This window comes from Gastrolobium bilobum, unplaced genomic scaffold, assembly GCF_033153095.1.
Source record: "Gastrolobium bilobum isolate Gb01-03AN ecotype WA unplaced genomic scaffold, APGP_CSIRO_Gbil_v1 utg10480, whole genome shotgun sequence".
Taxonomy (NCBI): domain Eukaryota; kingdom Viridiplantae; phylum Streptophyta; class Magnoliopsida; order Fabales; family Fabaceae; genus Gastrolobium; species Gastrolobium bilobum.
This window is the reverse complement of record NW_026895182.1, coordinates 110,902-129,602: the sequence shown is the minus strand read 5'-3', so window position 1 is coordinate 129,602 and position 18,701 is coordinate 110,902. Positions and strand designations below refer to the sequence as shown.

The 18,701-nt window shown below is 32.7% G+C and overlaps 2 protein-coding genes across 2 annotated transcripts; both read left to right on the top strand.

Annotated features, from left to right (window-relative positions):
* Nucleotides 1–2,357: 2,357 nt before the first annotated feature.
* LOC133298679 (eukaryotic translation initiation factor 3 subunit E) lies at nucleotides 2,358–5,923 on the top strand. Its single transcript, XM_061498009.1, has 8 exons — nucleotides 2,358–2,433; nucleotides 2,710–3,122; nucleotides 3,782–4,009; nucleotides 4,107–4,228; nucleotides 4,382–4,601; nucleotides 4,768–4,910; nucleotides 5,294–5,431; nucleotides 5,579–5,923. Exons 2-8 carry the CDS (start codon nucleotides 2,760–2,762, stop codon nucleotides 5,676–5,678), a joined length of 1,314 nt encoding a protein of 437 aa, XP_061353993.1. The 5' UTR covers nucleotides 2,358–2,433; nucleotides 2,710–2,759; the 3' UTR covers nucleotides 5,679–5,923.
* Nucleotides 5,924–10,219: 4,296 nt separating this feature from the next.
* Nucleotides 10,220–15,168, top strand: LOC133298702 (uncharacterized). The gene is made up of 4 exons (XM_061498033.1): nucleotides 10,220–10,587; nucleotides 12,679–12,781; nucleotides 13,421–13,601; nucleotides 14,531–15,168. Exons 1-4 carry the CDS (start codon nucleotides 10,471–10,473, stop codon nucleotides 14,577–14,579), a joined length of 450 nt encoding a protein of 149 aa, XP_061354017.1. The 5' UTR covers nucleotides 10,220–10,470; the 3' UTR covers nucleotides 14,580–15,168.
* Nucleotides 15,169–18,701: the final 3,533 nt, after the last annotated feature.

The following is an 18,701-nucleotide window of genomic DNA, read 5'->3' as shown; positions in this document are numbered from 1 at the left end:
TTCTTCAAAAATTTCAACGGACATTTTTTCGTCAAAAACTTTTACGGAATTTAGATTCTGTAAAGAATTTTAACAAATTTTTTTTTTCGTCAAAAATTTTGACGGAACTTTTTTTTCGTCAAAAATTTTGACGGAACTTTTTTTGTCAAGAATTTCGACGGAAATTTTTTCGTCAAAAATTTCGACGAAAATTTTTTCTTCAAAAATTTCAACGGACATTTTTTCGTGAAAAACTTTTACGGAATTTAGATTTTGTAAAGAATTTTGACGAATTTTTTTTCGTCAATTTTTTTACAAAAACGTTTTCTGTCAAAACTTTTTACGAAAAATTTCTATGCAATAATTTTTTTAAAAAGTGACAATTTTCTAAAAATTATTTATTTTTATTTTATCTAATAATTTCTATGCACCATTTTATTATAAATTTTTTTTATCAAAAAATACATATTATTTTTTTAGAAGGCCCGCGGGCTGGTCCTAACCCATAGAGCTTTGGCCCGTGTAGATCTATATCATTGTAGGCTTTTTGGCCCTGCAGGCTTTTTGGCCCTAACCCACTTGGGCTACGGCTAAATGGGCTCGGGATGGCCCGTTTTGACAGCTCTAGTGAAATGACACAAGTTGTGTCATTTAAAATGACAAACATTATGTTATCAAAAAAAAAAAAAATGACAAACATTTTTCCCTTAAAATAATCTACTACACTTTGATAATTGTTTATATTTCATCATTTGATGGTCATGTGGAAAAGCATTTAAGCGAAAAAGTTTTAGTTCCTCATGAAAATTCAACTATATATACACTCCAACTCTTTTGTCAAACACTTCTTTATTTTGGTAGTAAGATCCAAACCAATCTTTATTTTGGAACGAAAGTGAAGATCGTAATTTTTTTTAGGGACCAACATTTTTTTTTTACTCTATTCTTTATGTTGAATCATTCACATTCAAACCAATGTCATTAAAGATATTGGTGATCCACTCGGTACAAATCAATGGATCATTACTTCAATCTTTGAGTCATTGGCTTACCCATTGAATTATTGTTTCAATGGCTTGAACTGAGTTTATATAATAATAATGACATTTAATCAAACATGATGATATGGTATAATGGGAAATGTTATTCCCCAAGTCGCAGGTTTAAACCTTAAGTATAGAATTTGTCACCGAATATTTTACAACAATTTTCGTAAACCGTATCAACTAAAAGACAACAGTATAAATTTAACACCAATCGAATCTTGTCCAAGAATGGCTCACTGATTTAATAACACGAGTTATCAAATAACTCAATTAAACCGATTGGTGATCCGATTTTCTAATTCAACGATTTGGTTTAATTTTAATAATATCAGTAGAAAGTCCAAACAAGATGCATCTATAAAAAAAATATATTAAATGTTCAAGTCATTTATGTTAAAAAATTTATGTTAAAAAGATTTAGTTTTTTTTTTTTTTTGGTATCCTAAAAAGATTTAGTTTTTAACATAAATGACTTAAACATTTAATTTAATTTGTTTTTACAGATGCATATGGTTTGGACTTTGGATTGATATTATTAAAATTAAATCGAATCAGATTAGTCGCAAAGAGATGAATCAATTGAAATATCTTAAAAAAAAAATTTAGTTTGATCCAAATGATGGTAGCTCAAGTTGGTACATAGGATAAGAGCATGTGTGCGATCCTTCTCAGTATCATCTTTGGGAAGGGTTTAAAATCTTAATCCTAGACCTGTCTCGAATAGATATGCCTCCTATGAAAGGTAGATGTGGTGTATAAAAAAAATTTGATTCGAAATCAATCTAATTTTGTTTAGAAAAAAATAATCAATCGAATTTGGAGCAATTATTATTGTTATTATTATAGGTTTAAAGTTTTTAAAGTTATTTTAGATAATTTTATTTAATATTCATCAAAATACACACAAAAAGTATGTGAGGCTCATATTTTTTTTACCTCTCTTCTTCTCATATGGATACACATGGATCCCATTCTTTCTTTCTTTTGTTTATTTTGGTGAATATTAGATAAAGTTATCTAGATTAATGGTAGGAACTTTAAACCCTATTATTATTAAAAAAAACCACTCCTTTATCAATTTGTCATTTAATGTTTCTGTTCGATGGAAAAATATTTTGTTGCATAAAAAATTTCTGTACCATATTCACACAAAAATAAATGAGTGGTAGAGAGATATTTGTGTGCAGGAAAATCAGAAATATTAAAACCCTTATTTATTTATATAAAAAGCAGCTAAACAAAAAAAAAAAAGTAGCTAAACAACGATGTCGTTTTGTACATTCCAGTTTTTATACCCTATCTTTCTAGTCCTCTGCATCTCAGTTTCACCTCTCTGTCACGCTGCCCATAACAAGAGCACGAGCTGCCGCCGCCGCCACTACCGTGAACACCCCATACGACGTCGCAGGTATCTCTCATTCTCACTCGCTCTCTATCGCCTGCCACACACACGCACACAACTGAATTGAATTTCATCCCAAACAAATTCCGAATCGTTTAGTTCAAAAATAAAATAAAAAATCAACTAGGCATAAAGGTTTCAGTCCCTAGCAATTTTTTCCAGTTTCATAACTCATCGAAGCTTATTTAGTTATTTATTACTCTTATTGTTTCTGTGAATATTAGAACAAAAAAATACCATCAGTGTTTTTGACAAATTAGGGTTTGGTTACCCCCTTCTCAGGAAACAACACCGTTCATTTTGATCGGATCGGAAACATCGAAATCAAAGTAATGGCTGAGTATGACCTAACACCGCGTATGGCGCCGAACATGGACAGGCACCTTGTGTTCCCTCTTTTGGAGTTTCTGCAGGAGCGACAGCTATACGACGATGACCACATTCTGAAGGCCAAGATTGAGCTCCTCAACAACACCAACATGGTGGACTATGCTATGGACATCCACAAAAGCCTCTACCACACCGAAGACGTTCCTCAACAAATGATGGAAAGGAGGGCCGAAGTCGTCGCCAATCTCAAATCCCTTGAGGACGCCGCCGCGCCACTCGTCTCCTTCCTTCAAAACCCCGCTGCCGTTCAGGAACTCCGGGCTGACAAGCAGTATAATCTTCAGATGCTTAATGATAGATACCAGGTTCATCAAACTTTTCCTTTTTATTAACTTACTTAGTGTTGTATTTGGATAAAAAAAATTACTTTTTTGTTTAAGGAATGGAGAAGATTGTTGCTATAAAGCTCCTATGTGGGTTTGTAATAGGTGGCCTTGATTTGTATTATTTGCAAGAGGCTCATTAGGATGAAATTTTGCTTGTTGGGTTATGGTATATTAGGAGTAGAATCTCGAGAATGCGAACCTAGTAAAAAAGATTGTTAACCGAATTTTAGATTCTGATGTTGGGTTCCTCAAACTAGTATAAGGATCTCAAACTAGGCTATTGATTTGGACCCTGGGGGTATTTAAGTGCTCTATCCTTTAAGCACTGTTATATAAGTGGTTTGTAATAAAATCCCAATTTTAACTAGCTAGTATCATTTTAACTACATTAGTGTTTGTTGATGTTATTTACATAACGGTTAGTGTTGTCGCAACAAGACCCAGAAGCTACAGTTTTTAATAGTGTAATCAGCCTCTTGCAAATGCAAGGTAAGGCTGCCTACAATAGACCTAAATCCATTGTGACCCACACAATGGGTCCAGACCTTGCCTGGACCTTGAGCATAGCAGGGGCATATTGCATCGGGTTACTCTCTTTTTGTGTTCTAACTCCTCAAATGATGATTATGTTGTAACAGATTGGTCCTGCACAAATAGAGGCATTATACCAATATGCCAAATTTCAATTTGAGTGTGGAAACTACTCTGGTGCTGCTGATTATCTTTATCAGTACAGAGCTTTATGCACAAACAGTGAACGGAGTCTAAGTGCACTGTGGGGAAAGCTGGCAGCTGAAATATTGATGCAAAACTGGGACATTGCTCTTGAAGAGCTCAATCGTTTGAAGGAAATCATTGACTCAAAGGTTGGTTGGTTTATCAGTTGATCTTTTGTGTAGCAGCACATACTTGTTGGTAATGCTTATATTAATATAGACTAACTAGCTGTGAACCTTGCTGCAGAATTTTTCCTCACCCTTGAATCAGGTGCAAAGCAGAATATGGTTGATGCATTGGAGTTTGTTCATCTTTTTCAACCATGACAATGGAAGAACACTGATAATTGATCTATTTAATCAGGACAAGTATGCTTTGTTGACTTAGCTATATTTTATTTTTATTGTTAATCCTCATCAAATTGGTAAATTGCTTCCTATCTCTGGGGTAGCTTTGTTCTTGCATCTTCTAGGCTTATTATTTGTAATGTTTCTTTATCTAAGGTGTGATATAATTTCCAGGTATCTAAATGCAATCCAAACTAGTGCTCCACACCTTCTACGTTACTTGGCCACAGCATTCATTGTCAACAAGCGTAGGAGGCCTCAATTCAAAGATTTTATAAAAGTTATTCAACAAGAGCAGCATTCATATCACGACCCCATCACTGAGTTTTTGGCTTGTGTTTATGTAAACTATGACTTTGATGGGGCTCAAAAGAAGATGAGGGAGTGTGATGAAGTAAGTGTGCTCTATGTTGGCTAGTTAATTCATGTAAACTGTGGAAGTGATGTAACTCGAATAGTTTATTCAGTTTTCCTTATTCTTATAGTATTTTGTCCATGTTAATTACTATCTACGCCTGAATGTGTTGATTATAATATGCATGTCTATTGTGAAAATGCAGGTAATTCTCAATGATCCCTTCCTTGGTAAAAGAGTTGAAGAAAGCAACTTTTCAACTGTACCATTAAGGGATGAGTTCCTTGAAAATGCTAGGCTATTTATCTTTGAGACATACTGTAGAATACACCAACGCATTGACATGGGGTATGTACCTAATTTCTCATATAAGATATTGCAGATATTTCTGTTATGCATCCACAATTTTGCACCCACCAAAAAACACAATTCAAATTCTGTGCCCTTGATCTTTGAGACAGTCTGTAAAAGTAAAAGGCATATAATAAGAGTTATGCTTTTTCTAGTGGCCACAAAGGTTTGGCACTAGCTCTTCTCTTTATTTCTCATTTTTAAGGGGGTGGTATTAGTATATAATGTTGTATTTTCTCAATGTATTTGTTTCTATTGTTGATGACTTGATGATTTCTTTTGGTCTGCTTTTTCATGCAACACAACTGAATGTTATTATGGGGATTTAGTAACCAAATCTTCTATAAGTAGGGTTGCCTAATTGCTAATATTTTTTACAGAGTTCTTGCTGAGAAGTTAAATTTAAATTATGAGGAGGCTGAGACATGGATTGTAAATCTCATCCGTAGCTCAAAGCTTGATGCTAAAATTGACTCTCAAACTGGAACCGTTATCATGGAACCCAATCATCCAAATGTGTAAGTTAACTTTGATTACAGACTTGATAGATAAGGACATTTATTGCTTCCTTTCGACTCAGCCATATTGACTGGTGTCCCCCTTTCCTTCATATTTGTCATCCTTCCATTTTAAGACCTTTGATCTTTGAAGTGCTACATCTCCAGGTATGAGCAGCTGATGGACCATACCAAGGCCCTTAACGGGCGTACTTACAAGTTGGTCAGTCAACTTCTGGAACATGCACAAGCTCAGACAGCCCGATAACTGGCTAGGTAGACTGATGAGATTATTTGTTTTATCTTTCCAGATACCTTGATTTGTTTTTTTGGATTTAGAATTACGTCAATTTGATGGGATGTAATCGCTCTCTAGAAGATGGCTTTTTGGATAGCTCTCATATGTTAAGGTGTTGCCCCAAACGTGTAGGGTTGATAATTACCTTTTTGCTTAATATGTTTTCCATAAACTTCATAATTTCAGGAATATTTGCCCTTTTTAATCTTTTTAGAAATCATCTCATTTTTTCTCTTTTCATTTTTGTCTCTCTTTCAAATATCAGTATACAATTCCAATGTTAACTATGTGTTGCTTTGCTAACTATTTTGCAAGTAGCATGTAAGTATACACGACAAGAAGTAATATAGCTCGTGTTTAAAATCTGATTATCGTTTCTTCATATAGTCACGTGGAAGTGATTTTACAATTGCTATATAGAAAAACTAAAACTAATGGAATAAAACTTGATGTTAGAAATATGTTTTTGAAAGGATTTTCTGATTGTCTTGTGAATTAAGTTGTTGAAGGCAAACAAAGTTAAAAAGGGGTTCTTGGAAATTTTTCAGAGAAATTATTTAACTTGTTAAAAAACAGAATTTCAAAAAACTGATTAAGTGAGTAATTGATAGAGTAAATCTTTTAAGGTAGAGAAAATAGGTTGAGTATCCAGTATCCGTCATTTCTTATGTTTTTATAATGTGATTGGGTTTTTGAATGAGTATCCAGTATCCGTCATTATATATATATATTCGAATATTCACATGTGCTTCCTTCTTCATGTCTAAAGTAAGGAGTCTATTTGAATAAGTTTTTATTCAAGGAACATATGCTTGACAAAAGTCTAATGGTTCTGTTCATCGACAAAGATCCTCTCAGCTAATTTTCATGCTTGGCCTTTGCAAGAAAAACATAGAACAATTTTTAACTCATCAAGCATACTGGAATAAACAGACCTGACGTTAAAATCAGTTTAAAAACAATAAGCAAATTGGGCTAACATTCACCCCAACCTAGCAATAATTTAGCTCAAACCCATTTTGGGTTGAGCATCAAAACAGTAACCAGAAAGTGAAATTACAGAACCAAACACAAAAATGTAAACTATTGCAGCTGCAAGTCTGCAACATCACCGATTCTTGATTTAGTGGTTAATATTTCCATATCTCTGGTTCATTGATTCTTGATTGAATTGTATCGGTAACCGATCAATTAATTGTTTAGAGATCCCATTTTTGATTCAACCGGCCGGTTGAGTCCGATTTTAATTAGAGCTGTCAAAAAAATGGCTCAAGCCGTAGGGCCAGCCTTATAGAATTTTAGCCCTCTATGTAATTGGGCCATTTTAAGCCCATCCTTTTAAAGCCCTCTCATTATAGGGTTAGGTTGGGGCTGGCCCGCGGGCTACAATATTCAACCCATTTTACAACGAAAAAATTTCATCAAAAGTTTTGACAGAAAAAAGAATTCCTTCAAAAATTTTGACGAAATATTTTCCGTCCAAAATCTTCGATGAAAATGTGACCCAATGAAAATTACAACGGAAATATTTTTTTCAAAATTTTTGAGGGAAATGTATCTGTGAAACTTTCGACGAAATTTAGATTTCGTAAAGATTTTTGACAAAATATTTTTTTCGTTGAAATTTTTTATAGAAATATTTTCGTCAAAGTTTTTTACAGAAATAATTTTCGTGGAAAAATTTGTAACAAAAATGTGTTCAGTTTAAAATTTTGATAGAAATATTTTTTATCGAAAATTTTGTCAAAAATATTTTTCGTCAAAAATTTTGACGGAAATTTTTTTCGTCCAAAATTTCGACAAAAACTTTTTTCATCAAAAATTTCGACGTAAATTTTTGTGTCAAAAATTTTGACGGAAATTTTTTTCGTCAAAAATTTCTTCAAAAACTTTTTTCGTCAAAAATTTCGACGGAAATTATTTCGTCAACAATTTCGATTTTTTTTTTTCCGAAAATTTTTCCGTCAAAAATTTCGACAGAAATTTTTTCGTTAAAAATTTTGACGGAAATTTTTTGCGTCAAAAATTTCAACAAAAAATTTTTTCGTTATAAATTTTGACAGCAATTTTTTCGTCAAAAACTTTTACGGAATTTAGATTCTGTAAAGAATTTTGACGAATTTTGTTTTTCGTCAATTTTTTTACAGAAACGTTTTCTGTCAAAACTTTTTACGAAAAAATTTCTATGCAATAATTTTTTTAAAAAGTGACATTTTTCTAAAAACTATTCAATTTTATTTTTTCTAATAATTTCTATGCTTCATTTTATTATAAATAGTTTTTTTAAAAATACATATTATTTTTTTAGAAAGCCCGCGGGCTAGCCCTAACCCATAGGGCTTTGGCCCGTGTGGATCTATATCATTGTGGATTTTTTGGCCATGCGGGCTTGTTGGCCCTAACCCACTTGGGATAGGGCTAAATGGGCCGGGCTGGCCCGTTCTGACAGCTCTAATTTTAATAACATTGATGACAAATCAATCAAAATTAAAAATGTCTAAAAAATAAAGAAAAAAAGTTTAAAAATAACTATTACTATGTAATCTGCATTCTATACTCCTTAAAAAAATAAAAATAAAACGTTATAATATTTATTAACATTAAACACCTCTAAAATAACCAAATAATTAAAATAAAAATATAAAATTATGATACTATCATTAAAAATAAAAAATGAGTAGAATTACATCCGATGGTAGGGGAAGATATTAAGGGGCATTTGGTAGAGGATTTTTTTTTTTTTTTTTATCCGAAAGTCACGATTCTCAGGAATATGATGGGAAATTGAGTTTTTCAGGAATGTTACCGAAAGTTATTTGGTAGGCCAAAATATTCCGGGAAATGTTAGGTTAATTTTTCTTATGTTTAGTTATTTTTGTTTGAAAAATTATTCATATTTTCTCATCATTTGAGATTCCTGAAATACCACCCTCTCAAGTCTCGATGGTATTTTAGGGTGGTATTTTGATATAGAAAATACACACAAACAGAATTCCGAATTTTTTCTTTAATGTGCTACCAAACATGGGATTCTAGGAAACATGCCCTCACTTTCCCTCGAGTCTAAAATAATCCTCCTACCAAAGACATCATAAAATAATATATTTCAAAATAAAACTCATCTAAATTCATTTAACCTACTACTACAAACAATTCATTTAGGGGGTGTATTGAATTGGGACATCAAAGAATTTTAATTTATTATTTTTGGACAAAAATATCTATTGGTATTCAATTAGAATTTTAATTGAAAAAAATTGCGTGGTATTCGATTAGGATTTTAAAAGATTATTTCAGAGTCTGTGCAAATCCGTTGGTATTCAATCAGAATTTTAAACAAAGGAAAAACAATCTTCTGGTATTCAAAAATCTGACGATTTTGATGGATTTTCTATTGATGTGGATTTCGTGAAACTTTTTAGTGAGAAATATAAACAGGATGCATTTCTCACAATCTCACCCTAACCCCTAGGATTTATTGAGATTTATCTATTGCAGTGTCTTTTTCTTCCTTTGGTGGGTCAACGAGCTCGAACCCGAATTTCACCATGAGAGTTTCTTCAAAGCTCAAAAATAGCAGATGTTTTAGCGATTTTTATCACAAAATAACTCAGAAATAATAACTTAACAAAATTTTAATCTAATCCATCTCAAAAGCAGTAGATTTATTCTCATTTTTTTAGAGTTTTTGAAAGTTTAAAAATGATATTTCAGGCTATTGGTCGCGATTTTTCTTGATACAAAAGTTTAAAAACAACATAAAACAGTGGGAAGACAACAGTGAACAAAAACCCCCAAATCAATTTTCATTTTATATCAATGAAACAAGATTCATTTAGAGAAAAATTAAAACTTTCATAATATGAACCCTCTGTTTACATTTATAAATGAAATTCCTTCGTTATAGGAAGCAATTTCTAACAATTTTTGTGTCAATAGATCACTAAAAACTTATTTTTCAAAAGCCGCAAAACAATTTAAAGTCTCAGTGTATGAATTGAAATTAACTTAAGAGATTTTCTAAACTTTCATGTAATAAAACTCAGAAATTAATATTCGATTTTTTTTAAATACTTAATAAAAACATGCAAATGATATATGGTTAGAAACCTCTTATCACGTAGAACAAAAACTCCCAGGCTTACAAGATCAATTGTTAACAATTCTGAATGAAATTTAATTATTATTTTTACTAATTAAAAAAATTATATTAGGTTTTATTTTTTTATTAATATAATTACATTTCTTTATTTTTTTAATTAACTCTTGTAATTTTGAATATTTGTTAAAAATTTATATAATTTTTTAAAATGTTATAAATCTATATTTTTGTTTCAAACTTTATACATAATATTAAAATCCTTTAAAATCAAATCTTATGAAATCAAAAAAAGTCTTTTAAATTAGTTTTTAAAGTTTTTCCAATTCTAAATAATCTTTTAAATTTTATAAAAAAATTTCTTTAAAAAAAAACTTTTAAAATTCTAATCGAATCTCCTTAGTCCCAAATTATTCATAAACCCTAATCCCTGCAGCGATGTTGGTCTTTGTCATCCCTGACTTGAGCACTAGATTTGCTAGCCAGTGTGAACATTTGTTCCCGTTTCAGCAGTGTCCTTGAATTTCCCAATCTTTGTTGATCCAGTTCTGAATTTCCTTGACAACATTGGAGTCCCTACTACGATTGGGTTACGTTCCTCTCTTTCTTCTTGCTGATAATTTTGTACAGCAATTCAGGTCTTACAATCCTCGATTTGATCCTATGAAGGGAGGACACTTGAAGATGAAAAGATTGAAAAACATGGTAGAGTTGGATCAAAATAGCGAGATTAGAGTTGGAGATGTGACTTGGCTTTGCTCCCTTTCAGAGTTCGAGATTGTAAGTCTCTTACTCTTTTGTTTATTAACTTGATGGCTCACATTGCATCATTATTTTCTCTCTACGTTGGTTGTATTAGATAATATTTCTTTCAGTATTTGTGTTTCACTTCAAAATAAGTGACAGGGTGGTTAATCTCTAGGTGTTCAGTAAAAAGTTTCAAGTCAGAAACCGTGCTCAAAAATTACAAATGATGGAAGAAATTACACTCTTAGCATTTTTTATTGAATAATAATGGAAAAATATTTAAGGATAAAACATTGTGTCATTTTAAATAAAATTAGTATGTTTCATGGTAAGAGAGATTTGTCACACAATGGAAGATCATCATGGGAGAGAGCGAGAGGTTTTTGATGGAAGTTTTTTTAGTTTAAATATTAAGTGAAGAAACACTACAGGTTCACTTGAAATGACACAATATGTTGTTTTTTTTTTATTAAAGTACAAACACTTTTCCGATTATAATTATGTTAAAGAGGATACAAGAATGTGCAAAGCGGATGAGGCTAAGATATCCGTAACGTAAGAGTTGATTACAAAATTAATAATAGTAATCCAAAAGTTTTGAAGGTAATCTAAAGGTTTAACTGTATTAGTTAACAACGTAACAAGTCTTCTTCTATATATTATATTCTAGGGACATTTTTGCAGTAGCTACTTTCCTTTGGAATTAGTTTTTTGCGTGTTGGATGTATATTGAATGTGCCCCTTCACTTTGGAAAAGTCTCTCTCTGTTCATTTTATTGGTGGATTTAGCAATGAGGCAAAAGTTTTGCAGCACTATGATGGTACCTGCTGATGAATATTGAAACGGCATTCTACTACTAACGTTTAACAGCAAAACAATTCACAATCAGAGCAACAATTTCTGAAATACCTCTGTGTCACGTTTTATTCAAAAATAAACTCCCAAAGTAACTATCATCAGTATAAACCAGAAACAGGACTCCAACCTTCCATACATTGAAGGGAAATACATTGCAAATGAAAATAAGACTCAACAAATACTCAGACGCAATCTGCACTGCAATGGATACAATGCACTACAAGAAAATCATTACAAACTCTTTATCTCATAATTAAATCACTCAATTTCCCTCGGGTGCATCTACAAACGAACCCTGTTGCAGAAGAACCCCTACCCCCCTCTCCAAGTTGCTGATAAATTTCTTCACACCTTTTTCCTCCTTTCCACTCTCCTATAACCAACTCTTGTCACGTTCCTTGGCTCCCCAATTTCCTCCTGGCCATTCAGCAGCTGCCAAGTGTCCACCATACTCTTGTGCATAACTAATTTCATCCCTTTACTAGCTCTTTGGGCCTTCACCTCTTCTTCTCTACTCGTGTTGCTTGGGCTTGGATCCAACATATCTTCTTGGCTGTTGTGAACCCCCACCAACACTTTCTGATTCTCTATCAATTTGCTGACTTGACTTTTATCTCCTTGTTGGGGTTTGCTGACTTGATCTTTATCTCCTTGTTGGGCTGAGCTTGCTTTAAACTTCCTTCTTTTATAACTCTGCATAAAAGGCTCTAATGGCCCATCAGCACTATGCTATTTTTACAGTCCTGTGGTACATTTGATTGAAGAGGATTGCCCACAATTTTTTAGGATACATATTTGCCATTATGTTTGTGATAGGATTGCCTTTGTGTCGTTTATTTGGTGCTCTCATTGTTTCAAGTTTCAACAGATTTACCATTTCTAATATTCAGAAAGATTAGATAGTCTTGCTGATTTTTGAATACTTATTTTTCGCTTTGGGTTTTTCTTGTTGGATATCGTATCCTCCCCAAATTGTACTTTTACTATTCTCTATAATAAAAATTTCTTTTCTATAAAAAATTAATATAATAACTAATAAGCCCATGAAAACATATTTAATTGGGTAATAACCAGTTCATTAAAAAATGGCTGGGTAATGTGGCTTTGACGAGGTTATGTGCGCAAATCTAGTTTAAACTTTGAAGTAGACCTGACCGATCACCGATAGCTGGTTATATGTGTTTGATGAATTTTGAGTGTGCCCCTTCACATTAGAGTGATTTCTCATATAAGTTCTTGATATTCAAATTTTGAAATTTTGGCAGGATATGCTGATTAGCTTGAAACTGCTGATCATTCAGCGTGCAAAAATGATAGGCTGTGATGAACTGGCTAATAAATTCGACCTTAAGATGATTCGAGCCATAGGTATGCTTTTCTTTTCAACTTATTTGATGCCTTTTCAAAATTTCAGATGCATAATGTTCCTTGGTTATGCATGCAAAATCTTATGCTTTTTTATCTTGTTGATTTAGCCATGTCTTTTTTTTGTGTTTCGTTGGTATATAATGTTGATATTGAAGACGAGGCACGGTTCAAGAGGTTTCAGTTTAAAAAAGAAAAAAAGAAAGCATTTCCTGTGTATTGTTGATTAGGTATAATGTTTTAGCCTTTATCAAGGATCTTTGTTGGACCTTCTGTCTGTGTACAAGAATTAATTAAATTATTTCAGAATGTTCTTTGCTTGCTTCTTTTGAAATCATTGGACTCTGGCCTGTAATTGTGTCTGCCATATTCTGATTGTTTCATACAATCAATGAATTGCTGGAGTATTATGGTCACAATTCATAATCCTTACTGATTTGTGCCTTTTATTTGGGAGTCTGAGATATAGACTGGAATTGAATTGAATTTTGCTGTATTTACTGCAATTAATTGACTTTCTTATTAACAGGTGCATGAAAATCAATCCACTTCTTGCACTAATAGCTAGATAATATGTGATTACCAGTTAGTTAAACAATTTTAATAGCTGCATTCTCTAATCTCGTATGTGTCTTTATGCAGCACTTGTTTTGATGGAACATCTGAAAACACAGTTAAAAGATTCATCACTTATCCCAGATACAGTCAAATCTACTGATTTTTTAGATGCTTGCAACTTATTAAAATGCAATAATGACGTTGCTGCAACTATGGAAGAGCTAAGTACAAATGTTGGTGTTGATATACAAACATTTCTGAGAAGGTACGTTTACCAAGTTTATGAGAATTCACCAAACATAAGTGACTCTATGGTAGTGAATTGTTTATCAAGTGATTTATCAAGGGAGACGGGGATCAAATTGAATGTTATGTTGTTTTCCATGCTAAGAGCTAGAGCTTTATTACCAATGAATACAGAGCATATTGACCATCTCTTCCCTGGACAGTTGTGAAAGACGTACAACACTAGCCAACCACTTGAACTTTATTATCAATGAATACAGTGAAATTTCCGGTTCTCTCTGCTGAACAGCTGTGAAAGATGCACGACATGTGTCTCTAAGCAAATTTATTTACTAACCAACCACTATAACTGAATAAACGGAAGAGAACAAAGCTAATGGAATTCTAAGTCTTTCTTTTAGGTTGTTTACATGGTCTTGCCCTAGAATTGTTTCTTGAAAGTTGAAAGAGACATTTGATTACTACATTTTCATTATGTTTTTTTATAACTTCTTCACTTGATGCATCTGTTTCTGTTTCCTCTTCCTGTTAATCCCTCCTTTCTATTTCTCTCATTCCGTTCCAACTGCCCACCTTTTCCTTACTTCCTTCTAAACTACCGGTACTGTTTATGTGAAAATAATTGAATTGCTGACAAAAATTGTCAGGAAATGAATACAACAGTGAATGTGATTATGTGAATATTCTTGTCTGTCTGGCTATAAGAAACAACTTTAATTTGTGGTACTGAATAATCCTACTCTCTTTCTCTCGTTTCTATAACAACACATGGTTCAAACCTGGCCTTGGCTTGGAAACACAACTTGTCCATTTGACCATCACACATTATGCCTCTTATGCTTTTATTAAAGTATGTATACATGTCAACTTAATATATATATATATATATATATATATATATATATATATATATATATTTTTTTTTTTTTTTTTTTTTTTTTTGTACAGTCCACCAACTTCCAAACGAAAGAAGCAGAAAGTTGGAAGCAGAGAATAAAAGGTTGAGCTGATCTTGGAGTACCTGAAATTTCTAGCTTATCCTTATGACAAGGCCTCAATATTTTCTGTAGAAGCTCTGATTTTAAGTGACCTCCTCATTGGCAAATACACAGTAGTATAGGTTGTTTATAGTTTTTGGTTTTTGACAATTTTATTTTGCTATTTGCATAGCAGAGAAACAGCTGGAGCAAATTTGCAAGTTAAATTTAGAAAATTGTTGCTAAAATGTGTAGCAAATGCGTAAGCCAATGCAAATTTTGGAGGTAATGAGATGTGGGAGCTGACTTTTGTACGTGTAAAGAACCAATTCAACCCAAAAGCTTAAGCTTATGGATGAGGCTATATTAATGGCTTTATATATATTTCTAACACGTTCCCTCACACGAGAGTCCATTGGGCTTGAAGGGTGAGTAATGCACAGGTCAACTTACCTACTTGTGCTAAGAAAATTCACAAGAGAAAGTGGGGGTTGGTGAGAATCGAACTCGAGATACCGAGGCTCTGATAATATGTAAAGAACAAATTCAATCCAAAAGTTTAAGCTTATGGATGAAATTATATTAATGGTTTTATATATCTCTAGCAGTATGTGTGGATTGAGGTTGAATGAACATTGTGACCTTGTTTTAAATTTTTTACCATTTTGCCATTCTTTTCAAATTATATACTAATCTGTTACTCTTTTCAAATTATATATTAATCTGTCTTTGTTTGACTAATTTATTGTAAAACCCACATGTGAGATAATTGAGAACTTTGGGGTAGAAATTTAATTTTTGAAGAATATAGGACATGTTTCGAATTTCCAAGAAATGTGAGTAGTTACCCTCAATTTTATTTATTTATTTATTTATTTGTAAATGGGTAGCAAATCAGAAATTTGTAGAACCTTTATAGGAATATGTTTGGGTGTTTGTGTGCTCATATTATAGTCCTACACTCCCTTGCAATCAGCCACTTGATTGAGGATCAAGGGATGCATGTACTAGCTTCTGCAAATTTCAGAACCCCTCTGAATTTTCCCAACTCACATCCATTTCAGAATTTTGTCAACACCCACTCCCTTCAACTTTCCCTCTAGGGTGTTCCAGCACTACACACTATTGCCATAGGAATTTCCTGAACACCTCCTTCTTCCTTGTACGAACCTAGAAGCAAGAAAACACCCTATTCCTTCTTCTCTTCTGTGAATTTTGCTACTGTCAATGGGAAGAAACAAGTAAAGGAGGATGAAATTACTTCTCAGGCCCTGCATGTGCCGATGAATGTGTAAGATGATAGCTGAAACAACTTTCTAAGGCATCCTTTTTATAAAGGCGAGTGTGCATTCTTGGCTAGAGTCTAAAGGGGGGTTTGATAGGGGAGAAATTTTATTTTGTTCGGGAATCACGATTTTCAGAAATATAACGAAAAATTAATTTTTCCGGGAATGTTATTAAAAAATTGTTTGGTGTGTTCAAATTTTTTCGAGATTATTTGATTGAGTTTACTGAGTTTGTTTTTGATTGATTGTGAAATATTAGTGAAAATGTGAATTGAATTTACAAAATAGCCTTTCATCGTGTTTGTCTTTCATCGTTCTCTTATAAGCTCTCTCTCTCTCTCTCTCGTTTTTGTCTCCAATGTTTTTGTCTTTAATCGTTCCCTTACGACAAAGGAAAGCCAAGTTTCAGCGTAAAAGCAAATACATTTTCAGAAAAGCAAAACAAGATTTTGATTCTACACGAGCAAATCTACTAGTTAAGCTCAGTGAGGAAATCAACGAGCAAAACGAAGCCAAGTTTTAGGGAGCTATTCGATTTTCTGAGTCACACAAAGCAAAGCTAGGACATTTTACATTGAGGTATTTTGGTCCAGAGTTTCACGATTTATTTGTTACTTCCCCAAGAAAGGAAGAATTCTAACTAATGTGTGGTATTTTTTGGTTAGTAAACATTGTCACTTTTACACATCAGGAGAAAATCCAGGCATAAAACTTTACGAAAAGTTTTATTTTTGGCTTACCAAACATTGCATTCTAATTTATCCAATCTGACTTTTCCAGATTTTTAAAAATAAACCTGGTATCAAACACCACCTTAAAATCAACATATCAAATTTCAAAAGCACTTAAACTTGTCCAGATTATTATCATTTTTCTTATCTTCTAATTTGAGACTGATTTGTAATGCAAAATATAACCAAATTAAATTACTCATCAAGATTTTGTACTGAAAACAAAATCACTTATTTAGAATTTGAAATTAATGACAATTCAATTTTTATATCAATCTAGTGCGTGGCCCAACATCCCAACAATTGACTAATTTTAATATATTAGTTTGTGAATAAATTCTTCATAAAAATGTGTAAATATATATTAATTCCATTGTACGGAGCATCATGGGGTAGTATAATTTCTGAATATTAGCCTAGGCCCTCAAGCATATATAACTGATTTTCTAGCATATGATGTCATTTGCTCGGAAAACAAGGTGGAAAGTGGGAACGGAAAATCACATATTCAAACTTTCCTTTTCAATAATTACATCACACAGAAGGAAGAAATCCCATTCCAAATGTTTTGCTGTTAACATCACCAGGATAAATATTATTCACAAAAGATTCATAGCACATGTGGACTTTCTTCAAAGTGAAAATAACACTCCATTAATTATTGTACCAACTCTTGGCAGGTATTTACTACATGCATTATTGAACCTTCATTGACATGAAACTTCCCTAATGATTTTCTTAAATTTTCGTTTAATGAGGTGCCTATGCGGTTTCGATTATTTTGTGTATTTCTACAAAGGAGACCTGACTTGAAGAGCCTGTTAATGTAAAAATCTTTTACCACAAAACAAAAATAATTTTTTTAGAGAAAGATAAAATTATTAACAAAAATATATTTCTGCCGTTAATGCAGATAAGTTATCTGTATTTATTTTCAAAACGACGTCGTTTTGGGATTGAAAGATTAGAAAATTATAATTATAAAGACTATAATAACCCTGAAATAAATTAAAATTACGAAAACACCATGATTTTCACCTCAAAACGACGTCGTATTGGGCTCACTGCAGATAACTTATCTGCAGTAACTGTAGAAAAAGCGAACCCAATTATTAATGTAGACTCATTCAACCGTTTAATCTTTTGTGTTGAATTGGTTTTTTATATGATTTCATAGCATCAGTAAGTAAATGGTCATGAGTTCGATCCTCAGCGCCCCTCATTCTATTAATAAAAAAGACTGAGTTTGATACACCATCCACCCATCAAGTCCAATGGACTCTTGTGTGAAGAGGCATGTAGAGAACTATAAAATCATTAATGTAGCATGAGTTCTCGTGTGAGGGGACATGTTAGAAAACTATAAAATCATTTATGTAGTCTGGCCCAATAACTTAAGTTTACTTTGTGTGTGCTAACTTAATTTTACTAGAAAGTGGGGGGGGGGGGGGGGGGGGGGGGGGTTGACACTACTAGAAAATGATGAAATTACGACCGGCACACAATTGCGACAAATTTTTGTGCAAATTTCCGTCGCAAAAATCCCGTTACAAAGTCCATCGCATTTCTGTCTGAAGACTGTCACAAATTGTGACGGCAAACACTTTCATCGCAACAATGGAATATTTGTGACTGACCGTTGCGACAAAATTTTTTACGACGACATTATCCGTTGCAAACCTGAGGAGCTAACTTTGCGATGACGGTGAGATTGTATCCGTTGCAATTTGTGATGGGTTTTGTGATGTAAACTCCATATATGATTTGCGGCAGATATCTATAAATAATTTGCGATGAAATACATTTGCGACAAAACATGTCTGTTGTAAATACTTTTTTTTAACAATGTGACGAGGATCATATTTATAATCCAGTTAACTTTGATACCATGATAAACAACAATATTATGTAGTTTTGTAAAATTTAATTAGTGGAGGGTTACAAACTTTTCTTTTACAAACTCTTAAAAACTATACTATGTAATAGGATAATACAAGTGTGCTGGAATGTACTACCCCTAGTATATAGTCTAATTTGTAAACAAGATATTTGTAAACATAATTTCAAAAAAAACATTTCTGCAGTTGTGGCAGACATATTTTTCTACAGCACGCTATATACTACC

Excerpts from the sequence above, each read along its gene's own strand:
- LOC133298679 (XM_061498009.1), top strand. The coding sequence starts at position 2,760 with ATGGCTGAGTATGACCTAACACCGCGTATGGCGCCGAACATGGACAGG. Across the intron at positions 4,010-4,106 it reads AGGAAATCATTGACTCAAAG|AATTTTTCCTCACCCTTGAA; the intron begins GTTGGTTGGTTT and ends ACCTTGCTGCAG. Across the intron at positions 5,432-5,578 it reads GAACCCAATCATCCAAATGT|GTATGAGCAGCTGATGGACC; the intron begins GTAAGTTAACTT and ends CTACATCTCCAG.
- LOC133298702 (XM_061498033.1), top strand. The coding sequence starts at position 10,471 with ATGAAGGGAGGACACTTGAAGATGAAAAGATTGAAAAACATGGTAGAG. Across the intron at positions 12,782-13,420 it reads TAAGATGATTCGAGCCATAG|CACTTGTTTTGATGGAACAT; the intron begins GTATGCTTTTCT and ends GTCTTTATGCAG. Across the intron at positions 13,602-14,530 it reads ATACAAACATTTCTGAGAAG|TCCACCAACTTCCAAACGAA; the intron begins GTACGTTTACCA and ends TTTTTTGTACAG.